Source organism: Dendropsophus ebraccatus, chromosome 13, assembly GCF_027789765.1.
Source record: "Dendropsophus ebraccatus isolate aDenEbr1 chromosome 13, aDenEbr1.pat, whole genome shotgun sequence".
In the NCBI taxonomy this organism is placed as follows: Eukaryota; Metazoa; Chordata; class Amphibia; order Anura; family Hylidae; genus Dendropsophus; species Dendropsophus ebraccatus.
Window position 1 is genome coordinate 10,847,438 of NC_091466.1, and position 25,996 is coordinate 10,873,433.

The 25,996-nt window shown below is 46.8% G+C and overlaps 1 protein-coding gene across 1 annotated transcript; it reads left to right on the forward strand.

Moving 5' to 3' along the window:
• Window positions 1-377: 377 nt before the first annotated feature.
• IQGAP3 (IQ motif containing GTPase activating protein 3) lies at window positions 378-23,836 on the forward strand. Its single transcript, XM_069950855.1, has 38 exons — window positions 378-541; window positions 2,131-2,218; window positions 2,299-2,455; window positions 2,724-2,801; window positions 3,904-3,980; window positions 6,750-6,817; window positions 6,929-7,042; window positions 7,221-7,399; window positions 7,805-7,892; window positions 8,021-8,184; window positions 8,265-8,352; window positions 9,000-9,163; window positions 9,253-9,413; window positions 10,195-10,316; window positions 11,134-11,297; window positions 11,500-11,590; window positions 11,774-11,941; window positions 12,041-12,183; window positions 12,296-12,466; window positions 13,749-13,832; window positions 14,731-14,802; window positions 15,409-15,478; window positions 15,570-15,778; window positions 15,886-16,038; window positions 16,810-16,973; window positions 18,379-18,603; window positions 19,287-19,427; window positions 19,513-19,597; window positions 19,831-20,057; window positions 20,138-20,270; window positions 20,345-20,447; window positions 21,027-21,174; window positions 21,279-21,366; window positions 21,439-21,651; window positions 21,958-22,124; window positions 22,210-22,311; window positions 22,389-22,497; window positions 23,008-23,836. The coding sequence occupies exons 1-38, from the start codon at window positions 502-504 to the stop codon at window positions 23,122-23,124; spliced, it is 4,935 nt and encodes a 1,644-aa protein (XP_069806956.1). The 5' UTR covers window positions 378-501; the 3' UTR covers window positions 23,125-23,836.
• The last annotated feature ends 2,160 nt before the right edge of the window (window positions 23,837-25,996 follow it).

Sequence of the window (25,996 nt, forward strand, 5' to 3'; positions counted from 1 at the left end):
ACCATACATTGCCTCCATAATACACAGATGTAGCAGAGCTGGATTTTCTCATGACACAGTAGATGCAACCAGAAATGACTACTCTATACATAGCTAATTCACTGTGAGTCTATTCACGATCTGACCACTAGGGGGCAATAAGTTTAAACTACAATTCCCATCATGCCTGGGCAGCCAAAGCTTTAGCTTTGGCTGCCCAGGCATGATGGGAATTGTAGTTTTGCAACAACTGGAGGTCCGACGGTTCCTCATCCCTGGACTATACCATCGGGTAAAGAACTAGGACTACATATCCCGGCATTCCTGCGTCTTGAGTGACGTCATCGGTTTGCGACCACAATCTACCCAGAGCCCTGAGAACTACAGCTTCCGGCATTCCCTCGTCTCGGCTGACGTCATCGGTATGCGCCTAGACGTGACAGTTAATCCGGAAAAGGCTGGCGGCGGGATATTCAAACCTAGTGTAAACATCAGCCGGAGAGAGCGGCGGCCGGGGCAGAGATGGGGAGCAGAACCGTGCCGGGACCGGCCACTAACGGATGTGAGTGTGCTGCCGGAGGGGGTGGACTACAACTCCCAGCATGCCCGGCCAGATATGCGGCCCCGGCGTTATTACAGGGGCCGTGCTGTCATCTGGTCACGTGACGGCCCGTACAGAAAGTCATTGTTCTATACTGATTGTTCTGTTACCTGTTTAGTGTCACGTGGTTCTTGTTTTTCTTCTCCTTTTATATCATTCTTCAGGTCTTAGGTTCCTTATATTTTTTTTATATTTTATTTCTAATTTTATTTTTACGGTTTTATGTTTCCCTTTATATGTTATTATCTGATATTTTATCTTTTTTTTTTTTATAGATTTATTCACGTTTTCATTTTGCTTGTGTAATGTTTGTGGTCACGTATAGGAAATATTTTCGTAGATTTTTTTTTTTCTCCTTTAAATACGCGCTTTATTCCTTTTTGTTCTCGGTGATGACCGCCGTTCGCGCAGTGATGCTTTTTGGAGGCGCCTTCTTAGACTGCGCAATTTTTGTTCATGATGCGGATGATTTATTTTTTCCATGGCAACTGTATAGACCGATAGAATGTGACTCTGACAGTTCTGCCTGTCATCATCTACACAGATCAGTCACTGTCGTTTAAATTTTTTTTAAATTTTTTTTTGCAGGTACAGGCGATTTTAAGAAACTTTGTAATTGGGTTTATTAGCTGAAAAATGCATTTTTATCAGGAAAAAGCAGTTTGAAGCTCTCCCCCCTGTCTTCATGGTTCTCTATAGAGAGGGGAGGGGTGCAGGGAGTACTTATCAGCTGCTGTATGTCCTGCAGGAAGTGGTGTATTCGTTTGTCTGACACAGTTCTCTCTGCTGCCACCTCTGTCCATGTCAGGAACTGTCCAGAGCAGGAGAGGTTTTCTTTGTGGATTTGCTGCTGCTCTGGACAGTTCCTGACATGGACAGAGGTGGCAGCAGAGAGCACTGTGTCAGACTGGAGAGAATACATCACTTCCTGCAGGACATACAGCAGCTGATAAGTACTGGAAAACTGGAGTTGTTTTTTTTTATAGAAGTAACTTACAAATCTCTGGCACTTTCTGGCATTAGTTAATTTGAAACAAAAACATTTTTGGTGAAGAATCCCTTTAATGTGATTGATCATGTGTGGGATAAGCTGGAGGCCTCACCGCACACTGGACAGGATCTGCTGCTGCTGGTATCACAGATCTGTGGAGTCCGGACCCCAGTGGTGCAGTGACACAGTACTAGGCAGGGCACAATGTTATGGCTGATCGGTGTATATCCTAATCTATATACTCAGAGTGGGTGGTGCCGTCAAATATTTGCCCTGGAGGGAGCGGTGTACACACCATGATGTATTCATACAGACACATTCTGATCCAGCGACACAATTCTCCACAACACTGATCCCAACCTGCGGCTCTCAAGCTGCTGCGGAACTACAACCCCCAGCATGCCCCGACACCCCTCAGCCCAGACTACAACCCCCAGCATGCCCCGACACCCCTCAGCCCAGACTACAACTCCCAGCATGCCCCGACGCCCCTCAGCCCAGACTACAACTCCCAGCATGCCCCGACGCCCCTCAGCCAAGTCTGGTTTCTCCGTTTCAGATGAGCGCCTCACGGCGGATGAGATGGACGAGCAGCGGCGGCAGAATGTCGCCTACCAGTATCTGTGTCACCTGGAGGAGGCGAAGCGGTGAGGATCATGTGATTGACGGCCATTACCAGAGACGTCTCTTATCCTCTTTGTTATCATGGTGTCTGGTTTCTCCGCAGCTGGATGGAGTCCTGTCTCGGCGAGGAGCTGCCGCCCCCTACAGAGCTGGAGGAGAGTCTGCGCAATGGCGTCATCCTCGCCAAGCTGGGGAACTTCTTTGCCCCGGAGATCGTGCCGCTGAAGAAAATCTACGACAGCGACCAGCTGCGTTATAAGGTAAAGAGAGGGTGGCAGGGAGGCGAGGGTTAATACATTGCCTGCGTGTTTCTCCTAATACAGTGCGCTCTCATCAGGATCTCTGTTTGCTGGCAGTGAATGAGGAGGCTGAATACCTCTTCAGATCTAATACTACTCACAGCTGAGACTTTGTTACACATCCAGTGTAAATGCTTTAAGCGCTTGCTGACGGGTCTCCCCACAGATTACGCAGGGGCCCAATGGACGGCTGCAGCTGCTGATTAACCCTTTTCTTACTGTGTTGCAGGCAGCGGGTCTTCATTTCCGGCACACGGATAACATCAACCACTGGCGTCACGCCATGAGTCACATCGGGCTGCCGACGGTACGGCATTCTGTCATCCACTATTCATGACCTAAACTGTTGTAGCTGTTTTATATTAATTATCCCCAGCACCACCCCTGTCCTAAGGTTGTATGTGATATTACAATTTAGCTCCATTCACTTCAGTGGAACTGACCACCAATACCCCTTGCAGAAAAAATAGCAAAAAAAAGAGCAGCGCCCCCTGCTGTCTGTGTTCAGGTTGTTTGTATATGTAATAGTATATACAGGGTTTTATTATATCATTATGTGGTTCTGATCAGGCCTGTGATGCTGGGGTGAGTATATGTAACAGTATACACAGGGTTATACTGTATGACTGTGATGCTGATCAGGCCTGTGATACTGGGGTGTGTATATGTAACAGTATATACAGGGTTATACTGTATGACTGTGATGCTGATCAGGCCTGTGATGCTGGGGTGTGTATATGTAACAGTATATACAGGGTTATACTGTATGACTGTGATGCTGATCAGGCCTGTGATGCTGGGGTGTGTATATGTAACAATATATACAGGGTTAGGCTGGGTTCACACACAGTATATTTCAGGCTGTATTTGGTCCTCATGTCAGGTCCTCATAGCAACCAAAACCAGGAGTGGATTGAAAACACAGAAAGGCTCTGTCCACACAATGGTGAAATTGAGTGGATGGCCGTCATATAACGGTAAATAACGGCCATTATTTCAATACAGAAGCCATTGTATTAAGACAACAGAAAATATTTGCCATTAAATGGCGGCCATCCACTTGATTACAACATTATGTGAACAGAGCCTTTCTGTGTTTTCAATCCACTCCTGGTTTTGGTTGCTATACAGCCTCAAATATACAGCCTGAAATATACTGTGTGTGAACCCAGCCTTATACTGTATGACTGTGATGCTGGGGTGTGTATATGTAACAGTATATACAGGGTTATACTGTATGACTGTGATGCTGATCAGGCCTGTGATGCTGGGGTGTGTATATGTATACAGGGGTTTGACCCCTTACACTCCGGTTGTATTTTATGATTGTGTGGTTCTGATCAGGCCTGTGATGCTGGGGTTTGTAGTCCCTCCGCTATAATAAAGTCTCCTCTATCCTTTGGTTGCAGCTTTTCCAGCCTGAAACTACAGACATATATGACAAGAAGAATATGCCGCGCGTGGTGTATTGTATTCACGCCCTCAGGTCTGTCTTCTCCCTCTGTGTATTATATATCAGTGCTCTCCATCTGTTACACAACTACAACTCCCATCATGGCCTGACGGCTCTCCTCGCCCTCTGAGGGTTATGGATCTTAGATGGGGAGGAGCGAAAAAAAAATAATAAACTGGTTGTGTGCTTTAAGGGAACCAGTCACCAAGACAATGCTATCTAATTAATCGCTGTCATGTTATAGAGCAGGAAGAGCTGAGCGGATTGATATATAACATTGTAGCAAAAGATTCAGAATAACATGTAACTTGTTGATTGAAATCCCTGCTCATTCTGTGATAAGGAGTCCAGTGGGCGTGTCACTCCATGGACTCAACTCTTTAGCATGGAAACATCAGAGATTTCAATCAATAAATTACAAGTTTATATTTTATCTTTTCCTATAAAGATATATATCAATCCCCTCCGCTCCTACTCATCTATAACATGGTGCTGATAGCTTAGATAGTATTTTTAAGGTGACCGGTTCCCTTTAAGGGGTAAAACATTTTCATATTCACATAAACAAACAAGTTCGGGATCTTTTATTTACAAATGAAGGTGAAAAACAGAGTCCTGGGGGTGATGGGGAACTAATAAGGATACAGAATAACATATGTCTCTATATACTAATATATAATAGATGCCTCTATTTAATAACAGGTATAATAATAACAGATACTTCTATATACTAATATATATAGCAGATGTCTTTACATCAGTGCTTCTCGCGCCTCACAGTTTGAGAAGTGCTGCTCTGTATAATAACAGTTATAATAATGGATGCCTGTATATAGTAATGTATAAGGCCCTGTTCCCACTGAGCAAAGCTAGCGGAATTCCGCGCTGAAGAATGAACATGTTCATTCTTCAGCGCGGACAGGGCAGGAGCGCGCCCCTCCCATAGACTCCTATTATGAGAGGGAGGCTAACGGCATTCCGTCGCGGAATTCCGCTAGTTTTGCTCAGTGGGAACGGGGCCTAATAGATGCCTGTATATACTAATATACACTACCGTTCATAAGTTTGGGGTCACCCAAACAATTCAGTGTTTTCCATGAAAAGTCACACTTCTTCACCCCCATATGTTGTGAAATGAATAGAAAATAGAGACAAGACATTGACAAGGTTAGAAATAATGATTTGTATATGAAATAACATTGTTCTTCCATCACACTTTGCTTCCGTCCCAGAATCCTCCTTTTGCAGCAATTCCAGCATTGCCCACCTTTGGCATTCTAGCTATTAATCTGTTGGGGTAAGCTGGAGAAATTGCCCCCCACGCTTCTAGAAGCAGCTCCCACAAGTTGGATTGGTTGGATGGGCACTTCTGGCGTACCATACGGTCCAGCTGCTCCCACAATGGGGTGGTGATCTGGTGACTGCGCTGGCCACTCCATTACCTATGATAGAATACCAGCTGCTGCTTCTGCTGGAAATAGTTCTTGCACAATTTGGAGGTGTTTAGGGTCATTGTCCTGTTGTAGGATGAAATTGGCTCCAACCAAGCGCTGCCCACTGGGTATGGCATGGCGGTGCAGAGTGATGGCCTTCCTTATTCACAATCCCTTTTACCCTGTACAAATCTCCCACCTTACCAGCACCAACCCCAGACCATCACATGACCTCCACCATGTATAACAGATGGCGTCAGGCATTCTTCCAGCATCTTCTCATTTCTTCTGCGCCTCACAAACGTTCTTCTTTGTGATCCAAACACCTCAAACTTGGATTCATCCGTCCACAACACTTTTTTCCAGTCTTCCTCTGTCCAAAGTCTGTGTTCTTTTGCCCATCTTAATCTTTTTCTTTTATTGGCCAGTCTCAGATTGGCCAGATTTTTCTTTGCCACTCTGCCCTGAAGCCCAAAATCCGGCAGCCGCCTCTTCACTGTAGATGTTGTGGTGTTTTGTGGGTACTATGTAATGAAGATGCCAGTTGGGGACCTGTGAGGCGTCTGTTTCTCAAACTAGAGACTCTAATGTGCTTATCTTCTTGCTTAGTAGTGCAACGCTGCCTCCCACTTCTTTTTCTACTCTGGTTAGAGCCTGTTTGTGCTGTCCTCTGAAGGGAGTAGTACACACCGTTGTAGGAAATCTTCAATTTCTTAGCAATTTCTCGCATGGAATAGCCTTTATTTCTAAGAACAAGAATAGACTGTCGAGTTTCAGATGAAAGTTCTCTTTTTCTGGCCATTTTGAGCGTTTAATTGACCCCACAAATGTGATGCTCCAGAAACACAATCTGCTCAAAGGAAGGTCAGTTTTGTAGCTTCTGTAACGAGCTAGACTGTTTTCAGATGTGTGAAGATGATTGCACAAGGGTTTTCTAATCATCAATTAGCCTTCTGAGCCAATGAGCAAACACATTGTACCATTAGAACACTGGGGTGATAGTTGCTGGAAATGGGCCTCTATACACCTATGTAGATATTGCACCAAACACCAGACATTTGCAGCTAGAATCGTCATTTACCACATTAGCAATGTATAGAGGGGATTGGTTTAAAGTTAGGACTAGTTTAAAGTTATCTTCATTGAAAAGTACAGTGCTTTTCCTTCAAAAATAAGGACATTTCAATGTGACCCCAAACTTTTGAACGGTAGTGTATAACAGATGCTGCTATATACTAATATATAACAGATACCTCTATATAATATCAGGTATAATAATAGAAGCCTGTATATAGTAATATATACTAGATGCCTGTATATCATTCTTATTTATTCTATTGATCCAGTGTCTCTCTTATTATCTATACAGTTTATATCTCTTTAAGTTGGGCCTGGCTCCTCAGATCCAAGATCTCTATGGAAAAGTGAACTTTACAGGTACCATGTTACTGTGTTATATAGTGTGGCCCCTGCAGCCGGGAGGGTCCGTACTCTTCCCAGTCTGTGGACGTTGGGTATCTTCTATACGTCACCTATGTCTCCTTCCAGAGGAAGAAATCAACCACATGAAATGTGAGCTGGACAAGTACGGGATCCAGATGCCGGCGTTCAGCAAGATCGGGGGGATCCTGGCCAATGAGCTGTCTGTGGACGAGGCTGCAGGTGAGGGGTAGCCGCACCACATATAGATGGGACCTACCTTATTGCTGTCAGTGGATAGGTGAAATCTTACACTGCAGCAACTCAGGACATCAGTACAACATCTGGCCTGTTCCGCTCTGTGCTGGGTACATTGTAACAGCTATCCAAACCTACAACTTAAAGGAACTGTCTATTCTAGTGCATGCAGCAGTCATTGCCATCAATGACGCCGTGGACAGAGGTGTGGCACAGGACACCATGATCGCCCTACGAAACCCCAACGCCATGCTGGTGAACCTGCAGGAGAAGCTGGCCGCAGTGTACCAAGAGCTCCTGCACGAGGCCAAGGCCACGAAGATGGCGAATGCCCGCAATAAGGCAAGACCTGCTGACTGACATGCCATAGCTTAGAACTATGCCATTAGTTACATTACTGATCCTGAGTAACATCCTGTATTATACCCCAGAGCTGCACTCACTATTCTGCTGGTGGGGTCACTGTGTACATACATTACTGATCCTGAGTAACATCCTGTATTATACCCCAGAGCTGCACTCACTATTCTGCTGGTGGGGTCACTGTGTACATACATTACTGATCCTGAGTAACATCCTGTATTATACTCCAGAGCTGCACTCACTGTTCTGCTGGTGGGGTCACTGTGTACATACATTACATTACAGATCCTGAGTTCCATCCAGTATTCTATTCCAGAGCTGCACTCACTATTCTGCTGGTGGAGAGCTTTAACCCTTTACTGACTTCTCACAATCTCTGTGCAGGTTTTGCAGAGTCCATCGGACAGTCAGGATATTTATGACCATTGTCTGACTCAGGCTGAAATCCAGGGAAACATCAACAAAGTGAACGGTAATATAACCCCCCACCCCCCACCCCCAATATGTGACTGATGGTGTGTATATGTATGTATGTATATATATAATATATTTATAATATATGTGTATAGCTGGTGTCCCATTGTCCCTCCTCTTCCTCAGTGCACGCAGCTCTGGAGTACGTGGATGAGGCCCTGGAGAGGAGGGATGTGACCAGTCTCTATGCGGCTCTACAAGACTCCGCCCTCTTACTGCGCAGACTGCAGAGAGAGCACGCGGACTGGTACCTGGAGCAGCTGACCAGTGACCGGGAGCAGAGAGCCATGGTGAGGCCCGGCCTGTCGCCGCTCCTGGCAGGTACTGTTCTCTACTCCTCGGCTTCATGCAGGCTTGTGCTGCCTTTCAGGAGCTCGGATACGTGGATTTGCTGGAAAAGGAGGAGCTACAAGCTGGAGTGGACGCAGCCAATCAGAACGCAGTCAGGGAACACGCCAGTGAGTGTTGGGTCTTAAAGGGGAAGGCTGCAAAGTTATTCCGGGGCCATAACTTATATCTCATATTCACAGGATGGGTGATGGGTATCTGATCAGTGGTGGTCTGACTGCTGGGATCCTCCCCGGTCACAGGAGTGGGGGTCTCAGTTCCCTGATCGAATGCTGAATCGCCGCTCTATTCACTTTACTTAGGGGGTTGTTCAACAAAAAAAGATTTGTAATTTACTTCTATAAAAAAAAAAAATCTCCAGTCTTCCAGTACTTATCAGCTGCTGTATGCTCTGCAGGAAGTGGTGTATTCTTTCCAGTCTGACACGGTGCTCTCTGCTGCCACCTCTGTCCATGTCAGGGACTGTCCAGAGCAGCAGCAAATCCCCATAGAAAACCTCTCCTGCTCTGGACAGTTCCTGACATGGACAGAGGTGGCAACAGAGAGCACTGTGTCAGACTGGAGATAATACACCACTTACTGCAGGACATACAGCAGCTGATAAGTACTGGGAAACTGGAGATTTTAATAGAAGTTAATTACAAATCCCTGGCACCAGTTGATTTGAAAGATTTTATTTTATTTTATTTTTTTTTTTGTGAACAACCCCTTTAAGCCAAGTGATGCTTTATCTAGACTCATGTTCTCTTTATTATAGTGGAGCTGTCCGTCTCCCGCATTAATACCGCCATCCGTAATGGAAACGCTGCGCTGACCGTGAAGGAGCTGGCCAACCCTGACGCCCAGCTTCCGGACGTCTTCCCCTTCGCAGCAGATCTGTACCAGCAGGAGCTGGCCGTTCTCCAGGGGCAGAGTCCTCGGGTGAGTTCAGCTCCATATCGCGGCCTCTGATAAGAGTCTTAGTCCCCTGGGTCCCTTGGCTCTGACCATTGCTGCTTTCTGTCATCCAGGGCTCCCTGGTGCAGGAGGAGCTGTTTGTGGCGGTGGAGATGCTGTCTGCCGTGGCTGTAGTTAACCGAGCCGTAGAGGCCGAGGACCTGAACGCCTTCTGGGCCACCCTGGTGAGCTCCGCGCTGGGGCTGTCCGATGTGGACGAGGAGAACATTCAGAGGTGAGAAGCCGCTCCTAATGGCGGACAATGTATGGGTGTACCTTACAGGGGGTGAACACTTTTGCAGCCGTCTCTCTATCTCCAATGCGTCTAATATTAGATAAAGTGGAGCAAATTGTCTTGGTTAAAAATTTCCATAAATTTTTGTACACAGCTCCTGCCCAGACCTATGCATCTCCTTGGTAACAAGCACGTCCTGGCAATCCAAAGGGGTACTCCAGCGAAAATCTTTTTCTTTCAAAAAGTTATATAGATTTGTAAATTACTTCTATTTAAAAATATTCAGCCTTCCAGTACTTATCAGCTGCTGTATGTCCTGCAGGAAGTGGTCTATTCTTTCCAGTCTGGAGAGCAGGGAGGTTTTCTATGAGGATTTGCTCCTGCTCTGGACAGTTCCTGACATGGACAGAGGTGGCAGCAGAAAGCACTGTGTCAGACTGGAAAGAATACACCACTTCCTGCAGGATATACAGCGGCTGATAAGTACTGGAAGACTGGAGATTTTTAAATAGAAGTAAATTTCTGAAACCAGTTGATTTGACTCCCCCACTGATTTATATATTAATGCCCGGAGTCCCATTTGTATGAAACCCCTTTAACAACTTCCAAATAGGCACCATCAGACTACAGAAGGCTTGTTTGTAGTCTGTTACCATGGAGACACATAAGAGTGCACAGAAGCTGTCTACACAAAACGGTAGGCAATGTTTAACCCAACCTTATTAGCAGGTTTGTGTCATTATGATTTATATATGTATGTATGCATATCTATTTCTTCCAGATACTTTAACAAATTGTGTAAGCGGAAGCGTCGCTCTCAGGGTGGGTGTGGCTTCCTGAGCTGGAACGACCTGCAGTCGTGCGTCAATAATATCAACCACTCCACACAGGCTGAGCATGACAGTAGGTGGAATGTTTTATACATATTACAGGGTTTCTCCCCTGGTATCCTGCATCATTGTATATTGGCCGGTCCCCTGGAGGCTGTGACTGTAGCCGTCTGCTGATGGATCCTCAGGAATTGGCCAATGTGGGGGGGAGCAATTAATAATAAAGTGTTATATACCAAAACTAAGGCACCTTCCAGCGGGTTCTCGGGTCCTCTAGAGTCCATTGCAGCAGGATGGGCATCCTCTGGAGACTTAAAGGGGTATTCCACTCAAACATAACTCTTGATATGTTGCTGCCCATGGTGAGACTAACAATTCCTTCCATACTTGTTATTATCTATTCAGTCTCCTTCCCCCAGTTCTCAGCTGCTGCTTTCTGCTGAAGAGACAAAAATCTGTATGTGAGCTTTTCTCTCTCTCTACCCCTCCCTTCTGAGATGTCCCTGTTAGGCTGTATCTGCAACATTGTAGCTTCTTTGTAATGCTGGGAGGATTAATCAGTGAGTTTATCAGCAACTTGACCTCAGAATACCCCCCCCCCCCCAGCATTACAAAGAAGCTACAATGTTGCAGATACAGCCTGCCAGGGACTTGTTTACGTCTAAGGAGGGAGGAGACAGAGAGAAAAACACACACAGATTTTTGTGTCTTCAGCAGAAAGCAGCAGCTGAGAACTGGGGGAAGGAGACTGAATAGATAATAACAAGTATGAAAGGAATTGTTAGTCTCACTATGGGCAGTAACATATTAAAATTTATGTTTGAGTGGAATACCCCTTTAATAAGGGTCATAAGTTCTCATTCACACCATTGTCTTCATTGCATCCCCAGAAATCCTGGCGGTCAGCCTCATCAATGAAGGTCTGGAACAGAACGATCCCCAGAAGACATACACCGCCCTGCTGCTGCCCGCGGCCGCCCTCACTGACCTCACCCTGCCAGTAGCCAACCTGTACCACCAGATCCTCACCGGTGACCTGCAGCACAAAAAGAAGGTGACGCCATGGTTGTAGGCCTGTCCTGCGCTCATTGCTACATGCACAGTAATATGTTTGTTATGTTGCCATCTATGATGTGCACAGCCCCCAGTGACTGCTGTATAAATCCATGTATTGTTAGCGCCCCCTATATGACATAGTCTATAGAGTGCAGGTGTGTGACGGCTGAGGTGACTCCATGTCCTGGTTGTTGTCACAGGTGACCCGAGATGAGTCGGCCGTGCTGTGGCTGGAGGAGATACAGCAGGGGGTGTCTCAGGCAAACCAGGAAAACGCAAGAGCCCGGAAAAGTGAGTATCACCCCCTAGGTCCTGTGCTTTACCAACATCTGCTCTAGCACAGGTCTTCTGACCTGTGGCCCTGTAACAGTTGCAAAACTACAACTCCCAGCAAGCCTGTACAGTATCCTTCTGCATTGGGATGGGTCAGTACCTATGTATACCAATCCCTTGTTTTTTTCTTTTGCCTCTTAGTGGCGCTGGGCATAGCGGCCATTAACCAAGCCATAAAGGAAGGGAAACCATCCCAGACCCTGCGGGTACTACGTAACCCAGATGCCCTGCTCTGCGGCGTGGTGTCAGACTGTGCCGAAGCATATCAGTCTGAACTCGGGGCGCTCATGAACGCAAGACGGAAGAGGGGTACGGGTTTTACAATACCTTGAGCAGTAATCCTGTAATGAGTATTTGTAGATTTTCTGAACTCTGCTGCCCCCTTGTGTCTGTCTTTGCTAACTGCAGGTGATGCCAGCAATTACTGGGTCAGACACAAGATCAAGGATAGAGGAGACTATTTCTTCCACCTGCGCTCATTCGAGGGGACGTGGGAGCCACCATCTGGGTTCAGTCCCAGCACCGTACACCTGTCCCGGGAGGAAATCCAGGTACGGAGGGACAGTGTGAATATACCGTATATCATATGATGATCTAAGTAACTGGAGAGAATTCTATAGGTGATGTGTTCCTATGTATGGATTGTCATTGTCTGTTTTACAGTCCACTATTAACAAAGTGACAAGTGGCTACAAGCGTGAGAAGCAATGGGAGGCCAGCGCCGACATGCTGGTGAGACTCCAGGCCTGTATGAGAGGCTACCTGATCCGCATGAACTTCTCCGAGCGACTGCATCTCCTGCACAAGCAAGTGCCTGCCGTCACCCTAATACAGGTACATGCCTACTACACACCTGCACGAGCAAGTGCCCACCATCACCCTAATACAGGTACATGCCAGCATCTCCTGCACAAGCAAGTGTCCACCGTCACCCTGATACAGGTACATGCCTACTACACACCTGCACAAGCAAGTGCCCACCGTCACCCTGATACAGGTACATGCCTACTACACACCTGCATGAGCAAGTGCCCGCCGTCACCCTAATACAGGTACATGCCTACTACACACCTGCACAAGCAAGTGCCCACCGTCGCCCTGATACAGGTACATGCCTACTACACACCTGCATGAGCAAGTGCCCGCCGTCACCCTAATACAGGTACATGCCTACATCTCCTGCATGAGCAAGTGCCCGCCGTCACCCTAATACAGGTACATGCCTACTACACAACTGCATGAGCAAGTGCCCGCCGTCACCCTAATACAGGTACATGCCTACTACACACCTGCATGAGCAAGTGCCCGCCGTCACCCTAATACAGGTACATGCCTACTACACACCTGCATGAGCAAGTGCCCGCCATCACCCTAATACAGGTACATGCCTACTACACACCTGCATGAGCAAGTGCCCACCGTCACCCTGATACAGGTACATGCCTACTACACACCTGCATGAGCAAGTGCCCGCCATCACCCTAATACAGGTACATGCCTACTACACAACTGCATGAGCAAGTGCCCACCGTCACCCTGATACAGGTACATGCCTACTACACAACTGCATGAGCAAGTGCCCACCGTCACCCTGATACAGGTACATGCCTACTACACACCTGCACAAGCAAGTGCCCGCCGTCACCCTGATACAGGTACATGCCCGGATCTCCTACACAAGCAAGTGCCCACCGTCACCCTAATACAGGTACATGCCTACATCTCCTGCATGAGCAAGTGCCCGCCGTCACCCTAATACAGGTACATGCCTACTACACACCTGCATGAGCAAGTGCCCGCCGTCACCCTGATACAGGTACATGCCTACTACACACCTGCATGAGCAAGTGCCCGCTGTCACCCTGATACAGGTACATGCCAGCATCTCCTGCACAAGCAAGTGCCCGCCGTCACCATAATGGGGAACCTGCCACCATCCAGCTATTACAGAACTACAATTCCCATCATGCCTGGAGGGCCAAAGCTTTGTTAGATGATTAGTTTAGCCTAAATATGAGGCTGTGTTCACACACTGTAGGATTTTGGTAAATTGTAACACAACTTTGATGTATAAACGATAGCCTTAGCCGTACACTGACTCCATGTTTGTTCACAGGCTCACTGGCGGGGTTACAGGCAGCGGCAGGCTTATATACAGCGGCTCCGATACTTACATAGGAACGTGGATGCTGTCATTAAGGTAATATACATCGTATCTATTGGCTATTCATGGGATAACATTGCAGATATATAGCGGCGTAGGAGACCAGATCCGTGTGGAGTACGTTTGCTATGATGGTAGATGATGCGTCTGTATTACTATATCTGGTAAATCTTATGAAGGAGTCTGCTGATAATAGATGCTATCAGGGTCCTGGGGTTTGGGGGGTCCTGTGTCTCCCCTGATTGAATGGAGCACAGCCAGATCTATTCAACACTATGGGCCAGATGAAGATAGCGTGAGTACAGCGCTCAGCTCCCATCTCTTCATCCAGCCATAGACTTGAATGGAGCTGAAGCATATATATGTCTGACCGATGCCTAAAGGACAACTCTGGCCAAAACGGATTTTTTAATATGTTATTACATAAGGAAAGTTAGACAAATTCCTAATGTTCATTATTTATGGGAAATGCACAAATACTGCTATTTCCCTTTAATTTAGTAGATCAGGCAGGGTTCAGATTCTCTAAAAAACCGTGATGTCACGAATCGGGTGTAATTCATATATAGTGTCCAGCAGGGGGCGACCTATATGTAGAAGTCTATGTAGTGTATTGTATATAGAACTGTATGTAATGTAGTGTTAGTGAGTTGTTACAGTATACTATCACAGGGACACTTACACCTTCCTCCTTCCTGTGCTGCCAATGACCAGGCTCACACCGATCATATTGCTGACTGGCACCGATGTGGTACTTTGGCGTCCGTCATCCAGTCACCAATTCAGGATCTTTTACCATTTATAATATGCTAAAATTTACACTGCCCACCAGTTAACCCCATGTATGGTCCTGGATGGGCCCAATTGATGTCACCCCCTTTTCCCATTGTATGTATATAGGTTATATGTGTCTCTTCCCGTTTCTCTCGATCAGGTCCAGTCACTAGTGAGGATGTGGCTCGCTCGCATGAAATATCGAGAGAGGCTGAGATATTTCCGGAGGAATGTACGTATTGTTCTTTAAAGGAGTAGTTCACAAAAAAATGTTTGTTTTTCCAAATCGCTGGTGCCAGAAATTAGTAATTTTACTTTTATAAACAAAATAAAAATCTCCAGTCTTCCAGTACTTATCAGCTGCTGTATATCCTGCAGGAAGTGGTGTATTCTTTCCAGTCTGGAGAGCAGGAGAGGTTTTCTATGAGGATTTGCTACTGCTCATGTCAGGAACTGTCCAGGACAGAGGTGGCAGCAGAGAGCACTGTGTCAGACTGGAAAGAATACGCCCCTTCCTGTAGGACATGCAACAGCTGATAAGTACTGGAAGACTAAAGATTTTTTTTTATTTAATAGAAGTAAATTACAAACCTCTGGCACCAGTTGATTTGAAAGAAAAAAGAAATTTGGTGAACGACCCCTTTAATAAAAGGGGGGGGGGCGGTTGGTGAGGAGGTCCATGTGGTTTGTGGTGCCGGTCTATGCTTCCTTTAGTGCAGCCCACTGAGCAATGTGTATGTCCTGTGCTTAACTAAGGGAAGGTCATGGACAAGCCTACAGAGTTGTCAGCTGACAACCATGACCACTGCCCGTGTCTCATCCTCATTGTAATCTGCAGATCGCCAGCATTATAAGGATCCAGGCTTTCTTCCGCGCCAGCAAGGCCAGAGGGGACTACAGGATGCTGGGTAAGGTGTCTCCAGCAGTAGACATTGGTATAGACATTGGCAATGATGCTGCCTCATAGAATAAGATCAATGCTTCATTCCCTCGTTGCAGTTCACGCCGAAAACCCCCCGCTCAGCACCCTGAGGAAGTTTGCCCACCTGCTGGAGCAGAGCGAGCGGGACTTCTGGGAGGAGCGGGAGGTCATGAAGTTGCGGGAGGAGGTGGTGAAGAAAATCCGATCCAATCAGCAGCTGGAGAACGACCTCAACACTATGGATATAAAGATCGGCCTGTTGGTGAAGAACAGGATCACCTTACAGGTACGGGGACACCTATCAGACCTCAGCAGGGTCCTGTAAGTGTCCGGCCCCTCTATACAGCACCTACCGTATGGTGACACCCCCCAATGTGTTCCTCTAATCTGCAGGAAGTGGTTTCCCATTGTAAGAAATTAACCAAGAAAAACAAGGAGCAGCTGTCGGACCTGATGGCTCTGGATAAGCAGAAAGGGTTAAAGTCCCTGAGCAAAGAGAAGCGTCTGAAGCTGGAGGCGTATCAGCACCTCTTCTACCTGTTACAGGTCAGACGTGGCCTCCCATGTACTCCCATTTGTTTGGCCTCTTTTACAGGATCTCTGCTTGCTTTCAGTGGGTAGAAGGTTAAAGGGATATTCCGCTCGAATATAACTTCTCATAGGTTGCTGCCCATGGTCAGACTAACAATTCCTTCTATACTTGTTACCTATTCAGTCTCCTTCCTCCACTTCTGAGCTGCTGCTTTCTGCTGAAGACACAAAAATCTGTTTGTGAGCTTTTCTCTCTCTGTTTCACACTCCTCCCCCCTCCCTTCTGAGACGGCTGATGTAAACAAGTCCCTATCTGCAACTTTGTAATGCTGGGAGGGATAATTATATTGCGTTCATCAGCAACTTGACCTCAGAATATCCCTTCCAGCATTGTAGCATTTTTGCAGTGTTGCAGATAAAGCCTGCCGGGGACTTGTTTACATCAGCCGTCTCAGGATAGAGGGACGTGGAGGAAGAGACAGACAGAGAGGCTCACACAGATTTTTGTGTCTTCAGCAGAAAGCAGCAGCTGAGAACTGGGGGAAGGAGACTGAATAGATAATAACAAGTATGGAAGGAATTGTTAGTCTCACCATGGGCAGCAACATATTTAAAGTTATGTTTGAGCGGGATACCCCTGTAATAAATGATCATGTCCCCATGGTGCAGAGCTCTCACACATAAAGACCTGCAGCTTCAGCCTCTTGATACTAGATTTTTTTTCAATACACTTACAGCACGGATCTTATTGTTGTGTGTCACATAAAATGTCGGTCTTGTTTGCAGACGAACCCAGAGTACATGGCCCGGCTGATCTTCCAGATGCCTCAAAACAAATCCACCAAATTCATGGAGTCTGTAACCTTCACCCTCTACAACTACGCCTCTAACCGGCGGGAGGCCTACCTGCTCCTCCGACTCTTCCGCACCGCCCTGCAGGAGGAGATCACGTGAGTTCCCCTTAAGGACCAGGACCGTTTGTGCACTTTTTGTTTTTTCCTCACATGAGCCTTTTTTTATGACACTACTTGTACTTTGCAAACTCAGACTTTTTTTTTTCTTGTTTTGGGGCATATTTTATGAAAAAATTATTAGCACAGTGAAACTGAAAAAGAAAAATGGATTTTTTTTTTCCATTTCGGGGGTTTCATGTTTACGCTGCCTTATGCCCCGCCTCCTTGACGCCCATTGGTTGGCCGACGTAAAGGGGGTGGGGTCTAGACCTTTCAGGCAGCCTGTTCCAATGGCCGACGAGGGGCGGGGCCAACAGTGCCATTGTGGGCGGGGCTAAGTGTCGCTTCTGACGCAAGGCCACGCCCACTTAATACAATCTGCAGTTGATAAAAGGAAACTTTTTACTTGAACAAGCACCATGACGTATGATATGAAATAAGGTATGAAAAACGCAAAATTTACCCTTTACACCTGTGTAGAGATGTCAGAATGCAAAAAGGAGGTGACAGTGTCACTTTAAAAAATTAAAACATTAAAAAACCAAAACTAAATGTGTTTAAAATTACCCTATTCCCAGCCTTATAACGCTGTTATTTCTTGGTCTTCGGGGCTGTGTGAGGCGTCCTTTTTTTGCGACATGATCTGTACTCTATCAGTCCCTTGCTTGCGTATATGCAACTTTTTGACCACTTCCAATTATTTGGGGTTTGATGTGACCAAAAATCATAAATTTTGCACTTTTTGTTTTTTTTTTCTGCCTGTGCCGATTACGGTGCAAGATCAGGAAGGTGATAATTTAATAGTTCCGCATGCAGCAATAGCAAACGTGTTTAATTATTTATTTATTTATAAAATGGGAAAAGCAGTGCGATGTCAACTTTTTTTTTTATAGGAATGGGGATTTTATTTTAAAAAATCAAAACTATTTTCACACTAATTTGAAGTACCTGTAGGCAACCCCTATGAGCAATGCACTGATTACGCATAGAGATCAATGCAGTACACATGTACTGCACCGATTTCTGCAATCAGTGCTCAATTACTAAGGGCTGCTGAAGCCTCTAGTAATTGATTGCCGAGCCGGGGTCAGCATTACGTCGCTGAGGCCAGGCTTGGTAAGAAGAACACATTGGGTTCTCACGATTGCTTTGTGAGACCCAATCTGCCACTAGACCACCACTTTTTTTTAACTGCATTTAAATAGCGCTGTTTTTGACAGCGGCATTTAAATAATTATCCCTGTCTGCTAATGATACACATCGTGAGCCCTCTCTGTACCCCTTTAACTGCGCCATGACAAACCAGGTACATCATTGGTCGTTAAGGACATGCAAGGTGTTCTAAATGTCATGGATAGTAGGCAATGTGATTTTTTTTTTTTTTCTTTTTTTCTATTTGCAGCTCCAAAGTGGACCGGATCCAGGACATCATAACCGGGAACCCTACGGTCATCCGCCTGCTGGTCAGCTTTTACCGCAGCGCCCGGGGCCAGAACGCCCTGCGCCAGATCCTGGGGAACGTGGTCAAGGAGGTTTTGCAGGACAAAACTATAAATATTCGCATCAATCCTGTGGAAATCTATAAGAGCTGGGTGAATCAAGTGGAGTCTCAGACTGGAAAGAAGAGGTAGAGTGCCGAGGGCTGCTCATTTCTTAAAGGGGCCATGCATAACTCGTATAAAGGAAGCCACAAAGTCTTGAAGACCTTGAATCTAAGGGTACAAACACACACAGCAGATACGCAGCAGATTTGATACTGTGTTCAGTTATTTAGATCTAATCTGCTGCGTATCTGCTGCGTATCGCAGCAGTAAATACGCAGCGTATAAGCCGTGTGTGTTTGTACCCTAATATGGACTTTCAATCAAATCGCATCGGGGTTCATCCCTCGTGCTAGACGTAATACATATGAAGTAGGTATAATAAAAGCTGAGGGCACTCACCAGATCGTTGCGGTACTTCTTTATTTCAACATAGATAAAACCTTTCGTTGATACATGTCACGGGACGGCAGACGCCAAAATCCTACATGTACAACACAGACGACGGCCATTTCGCGCGAATGTACGCTTCATCAGATGAAGCACGCATGCGTGCGAAATGGCCGTTGTACATGTAGGATTTTGGCGTCTGCCGTCCTGTGATATGTATCAACGGTTTTATCCATGTTGAAATAAAGAAGTACCGCAACGATCCGGTAAGTGCCCTACCTACTTCACATGATGTAAAGGAAGTACGGCCGCACAATGATTCCATACTTTGGCAGGTTTCCTCTCCACAAGCCTCATCCGGCATCATTGTGTTTTGCAGCACCCTCCCATATGACGTCACTCCGGAGCAGGCACTCACCCACCCGGAGGTTCAGAGGCGGCTTGACATCTGTGTCCGGAACCTCATTACTGTGACTGACAGGTTTTTCTCCACCATCTTTGCCAACGTTGACCAGATACCGTGAGTATTGGGGGAAGAACTTGGCATAGGACTTTGTTTCAACCGATTACTTATAAATGATGGCTCCCTGGCTTCTCTTCCTAAGTTATGGCATGCGTTATGTCGGTAAAGTGCTGAAGAATTCCTTAGGCCAGAAATTCCCGAAGGCCAGAGAAGAGGACATCCATAAGGTGTGTCTGCTATGGCGCATAGATGTATAGGATCAGTAGTAGGTCTATGGGTGTTACGTAAACGCTAAGACAAATATACAGAATCTGCCCCTCGTTCCTGACTTTGGCTATGGCACTGGGTAGATCTAACCAGTGATCTCCAGGATTCTGTTCACTCTTTGGAGAGATCTTTATAACCATGACGTCATCAGACGTGACCACAATCGCTCTTCACCTGTTTATCTTGTTGGCAGATTGTGGGCAACCTGCTCTACTACCGCTTCATGAACCCGGCCGTGGTGGCTCCTGATGCCTTCGACATAGTGGACATGTCGGCAGGAGGGAATATTCATCCAGACCAAAGGCGGACGCTGGGCTCCATCGCCAAGGTGCTTCAGCACGCCGCCGCCAACAAGTTGTTTGAGGAATCCCACTTGGGGCTCCTCAACCAGTATCTGGCGGAGACGCATTGGAAGTTCAGGTGGGGCTCCCCTGAGACTCTCAATATCCTTGAGGTTTGTGCGACTTCAATCTGATGGACGTTCTCTTCTTTACATACAGGAAGTTTATCATGACTGCCTGTAACGTTACGGAACCGGAGGAGCGATTCAATGTAGACGAGTACTCAGAGATGGTCAACACCATCAAACCAGTCATATACATTACGGTTGGGGAACTGATAGACACTCACAAGGTGAGGAATGGGACTTATAGCCAGATCTGATGAGTACTTTGCTTCTAGGGTAACCATTCCTGTATTATTTCCAGTTGTTGTTAGAACACCAAGACGCCATTGCTCCAGACCACAAGGATCCGATACACGAGCTCCTCGAGGACCTGGGAGAACTTCCTACAGTCCAGACCCTGATCGGTACGTTAGATGGTTAGAGAGAATGTTAGATCCTCATCCACAATGGAGTCCAAGTACACAGACTTATCCACCACATATGATGGAGATTGGGCTTTCCTCTGGAAACAATATCGGAAAGATAAATTAAATAATATATAAATAAAAAAATAAAAATAAGTAATAAACATACATCACTGCACAAGAAAAAGTTAATACTTTTGACCCCTAAATTAATTCAGACCCCCAGACATTAGACCACCTGGCCAGACCCTTTGAATTCAGACCCCAGGCCTGACCCCCATAATGAAGTCAGACCGCAGGCCTGACCCCCATAATAAGTTCAGACCACTAAGTGAATTCAAACTAAAGACCCAAGACCGGACATGTAAAAGTTTTGACCCCTTCGACCTCGGACCCCAGATCAGACCATACGCCCCAGTTAGGACACAGTAATGTGAATGATACGATGACTGGGTAGTGTTTCAGTAGTGCAGCCTCAGGTTTTGGGCCCATATTTCAAAATTTCATTTGAATATGATTGGTCTAAGCCAAAAATCTAGTGTGCCATCAATTCAACAATGTTGTCTTCTCCATTGACAGGGGTGAGCACCTCTAACCTGCAGGACACGTCTTCAGAACAGGCTCTGGCCCAGCTCCGGAAGATGGAGATGTCTCTCACTCTTACAAACAAGTTTGACATGCTGGGGTCTAATGCCGATGAGATGGACACACACAGCTTACTGCTCAGGTGAGGGGCTGCCTCCTTATATACCCAGAACCCTGTATACCCCAGTGTCATGTGGGTGGAAGAACCTGTTATCCAGGCTCTGATTGCCGCTCTTCTGTATCTAGCACCAAGCACATGTTGGTGGACATCATCCAGTCCCAGCCTGGAGATTCTCTAGCGGACGTCCTGAACACCTCGGCCTCGGCCCAGCAGGTAAGTACATGAAGCTGTGAGCCGGGTGATCCCACCCAGTGGAGGGTATAATGTGTGACTGTTCCCGAGCAGGAAGCCTCCCACTACCACCTAATGCACCAGCGAGCCCTGAGAGATGCCCGGACCCCGGAGAAGATGAAGCGACACCGATCCCTGCTGGGCGACAGTAAACTATCCATCGAGGATAAGAAGCGTAAAGTTGTGCGAAACCTGCGCAAACTGGAGAGCCTGGGTCTGGTGTCCTCTAAGAACCACTACCAGGAAATAATCAACATGATCGCTAAGGTATCAGACGGCACATTCAGAGCAGCATTCACAATTCTGCTGTTTATTAGAAATTCTAGTCTTGACCCCTAAGAACCCAGGTGGGGCGGTTATCTGTACTACTATCAATGTACAGGAAGTCATGTAAAGATGGCCACTTTCTAAACTGCAGATAACAAAGAGGTTAAGAGCTTTGAAGATAGCAGAATTGTGAATGCAGCTCTGGAGCGTAAGACTAGTATGTTGTTAAGGACCATTTCTTAAATAGTCAGATGTTTAGTAGTCCGTGTGTGGAAGCCCTACAAAGTTTTTGTTCTCCCCCTCCAGGATATCCGGAATCAGAGACGGTATCGGCAGCACCGGAAGGCGGAGCTGGTGAAGTTACGTCAGACCATGCAGAGGCTGCAGTGTAAGACCGCCTTTCACGAGGAACAGATCGACTTCTACAACCAGTACATCAAGACCTGTCTGGACAACCTCACTGCCAACCAGAAGTATGGCGCTCCCTGGTATCCATAGCATCACATTAGGTATCCACTCTCCTCTACAAGTCTAATTCTCCTTGTGTTTCCTCCCAAGACCTACAGGGAAAAACAAGAAGCAGAACTCCCTGAACTACACGGCGACCCGACTGCACGAGAAGGGCGTCTTACTGGAGATAGAAGACCTTCCATTCAGCCAGTCAGTACTTATCCAATGATCACAAGGTGTTCTTAAAGAGTCTTAAGGAAAACCCACACGGGTGTCTTGTCTTCCAGATTCCGTAACGTCATCTTTGACATAACCCCCTGTGAGGAGCCCGGGAAGTTCCAAGTGAAGACAAAGTTCTTGGGTGTGGATATGGAAAAATTCCAGCTAAATTATCAGGTCAGTGATTGAGGTCATAAGAAGGATGGGGAACGGCAATGGGCACCCAGACAGGACATGTATAGGGCGGTATACGGTATGGGGTAGTTCCCATTCACTGACAACCAGCAGAAATCTACACAATGGTGCTTAATGGGGTTATTCTAATATAACCGATCCGCTAGCCACAGGAAAGGAGATAAGTATCAGACTGTGAGGGTCCGACCACTGGGACAAGTACTCATCATAAAAATAGAGAGGTTCCTTGTTACCCATGGTTATTGGGGCAGTGGTCAAACATGAGCGCCACCACTCTCTTTATTCTGTGGCACTAACTGACAACATGGAGGACAGTGCCTCCTCTGTGCGAGTGTGGACATTGATGCTGAAGTGTAATACCCCACGCAACCTGAGGACAAGGATGGTGCTGTTTTTGGAAGAAAGCAGCCATGTTTTTTTTTTTTTTTTTGTTTTTTTTTTTAAATCCTGGATAACCCAGTGTGCTCCACTTTTGTCCTGTCTTCCCTCCAGGATCTCCTCCAGCTGCAGTATGAGGGAGTGGCCGTCATGAAGATGTTCGATAAAGCCAAGGTCAACGTGAACCTGCTAATCTTCCTGCTTAACAAGAAGTTCTTCCGCAAGGCCTGAAGTCCCCGCCCCCCAGGACCCTGTGTCCCCGCCCCCCAGGACCTGGAGTCCCGCCCCCGCTGAGCACTACACCTCCAAATGCTGCCTTCAGCTTATAATATAAGGACGGTACCTCCATGCATGAGCCGCCATCGCTTCCTTATGTGTATGAATGCTGCGAATTATTAATGTAACCTGAATGCTGCTTTATGTTTCCATGGAAACGTGATGACCGGACTGTAATAGACTGATATTATTGGCCACCGCAGATCAGATCATCTCATCACTGATCTACATTGCCAGTCGATGATTTGTGCAATATCGTGGCGTTTCCTACACCGCTGCACTGACCAGTTAACCCTCGCTCCTCCATGACCTTGAGTGACCTAGAACCATCCCCTGCACTCGCCTTAGGCTACAGGAGTGTTGTCTGCACTGATCACCATGTGACACATCCACAAGGAACCTCGTCTTTTATCTGTTTTTAACCACTGTGCCAAAGTCTTTGATGTGTTATCCCGGAGAATTAGAGAACCAATGTTGAGCAACCTAGAACACTAGAATCTTTCTCTAAAACTACCTACCTATAACTACTTTTCAGAAAGTTATAAAGATTTCTAATTTACTTCAATGAAAAAAAATCTCCAGTCTTCCAGTACTTATTAGCTGCTGTATGTCCTGCAGTAAGTAGTGTATTCTCTCCAGTGTGACACGGTGCTCTCTGCTGCCACCTCTGTCCATGTCAGGAACTGTCCAGCGCAGCAGTAGCAAATCCCCATAGAAAACCTCTTCTGCTCTGGACAGTTCCTGACATGGACAGAGGTGGCAGTAGAGAGCACTGTGTCAGACTGGAAAGAATACACCACTTCCTGCAGGACATACAGCAGCTGATAAGTAATTAACAAATCTATAACTTTCTGAAACCAGTTACTCCTCATTGCTTAAGAAGCAGAGCTCTCGAGTGGCTGTGCCTGTTACTGCAGCTGCGCCCTATTCACTTAAATGGAACTGAACTGCTATATCAGGCACAGACACGATCAGCATATTGATGACTGGCCATCAATTTTTTAGTTTTAGGAACAATGCACTTAAATTATACTATACCTATAAATCATATGTTTCTCAGTCATCCGCGGTAGACCGTTCATCTCAGAATAGAGCTGTAAGTACACCGTCCTTTCTGTACATAATAGGTAGTAGAAAAGTAACCTCAGCATGCTGCTGATGCACTACAACTCCCAGCATTTCCCGCTATGATCGTGACCATGTGGAAAGCAAAGCCTGATTTACTAGTGACTGTATCTAGCAGATTATATTATCAGACTAGACATTGGACCTACTCCTCCTTTCCGTGACAACCAGGATTGTTGTCAGCCCCGCCCCCTCTCTAACGGTAATGATGCTACAGTAAACGATTGGTTGATCTGACAACCATACTTTAGATAAGGGACAATTTCTATAATTCTGCTTGTCTCATTGTACATGTGTAGTGTTATGTGTCTGTACGTCCTCTGCTCCCCCACTATATTTATACTTATTACCTCTGAGAGATCTGTAGTCATAGCCGCCACTCCTCTGTGTATGGCGAGACGGGTGGCCCTTGAAACTGCGGATTCACCAGCACTGTCCTGGATTTTCTTTTTTTTTTTTTTTTTTTTTCACGTCACATATTTTAATAAAGCTGAATTATTCTATAAGTGCTGCCGTGTTCATTGTATTTAACGCCTTATGTCAACACTAGTTACATCCTGGGGATAAGGGGGTAGGTGTCACATGGTGTCCTGTCAGCTACAAATGGTGGTATTTCCGTACGTTTTCGAGACCTCAAGGATCGACATGGTCAAGCACTCAGCGTTGAGCGCTCGTACCAGCGCCTATGTGTAAATAACAGTCCAGGGGTTGTCCAGCCTGGGTGCACGCTGACAGTGCAGCAGCAGCTTCCATCCAGATCAATAGTGTACAGTACAGCGCCGGCCTGCCCCGCATGGCCCCGTCCCCTTACCACCCGCATACCACCGGCACCAAACGCTACTGCACCCATGGACCCCCAGGCTGTTATCACTACACATGGGCCGGGCCTGGGTGAGAAGCGGCTGCCATCTTACCGCCTGTGGCCGAGAAGACTTTGTGGCGCACATCCAACTGCCAGCCCGTGCGACCACAAGAAAGCCCGCCCACACACAGCCAATAAAAAGGAGGGCTGCAGAAGCGGTACCTGGGCGACGCAATACGGGTGTATTCTCCCAGCAGCAGAATAGTTTATTCCAAATGCCTCCGGCATGGTCCGGGCAGCAATTAGGCGACGCCAGGAAAAGGGGAAATACAGAAAATACCGCACATACTGTCCTGGCCAAGTTGAGGTTGGTTAACAGACGCCAGTGACGGTATCGGTATTTTCGCGGTATACCGCCCAGCCCTACCCCTGGGGTTAGGGTTATTCCCCCCCCCCCCCCCCCCCTGGGGTTAGGGTTTTTCCCCCTCTGGGTTCAGGGTTATTCCCCCCTGGGGGACTTCTAGTATAAGTATACTGATCTCTCATTGATAAGTATCATATACTTATACAGCAAAGATCAATGAGATCGGCACTCGTTTGCTTTCAGCTGCTGCAGCCGAAAGCATCCGAGTGCCGAGCCGGGATCAGCGCCATTTTGACGAAGATCCCGGCAGGTGAAGGATGTGTGGATCGCTCCTCCGGGACACCAGGGAAATACTGCATACAGTAATCGGATGCAGCTGTCAACTTTGACAGCTGCATCTGATTACTGAATTAGTGGGCACGGCGATCGCGGCACCCGGGATCGCGGCGGTTCAGAGCGGGGTCGCCGCGCGGCCCGCTCTGAACACCTCTTGCGGACGCATAACGTACCGGTACGTCATGCGTCCTTAAGAGGTT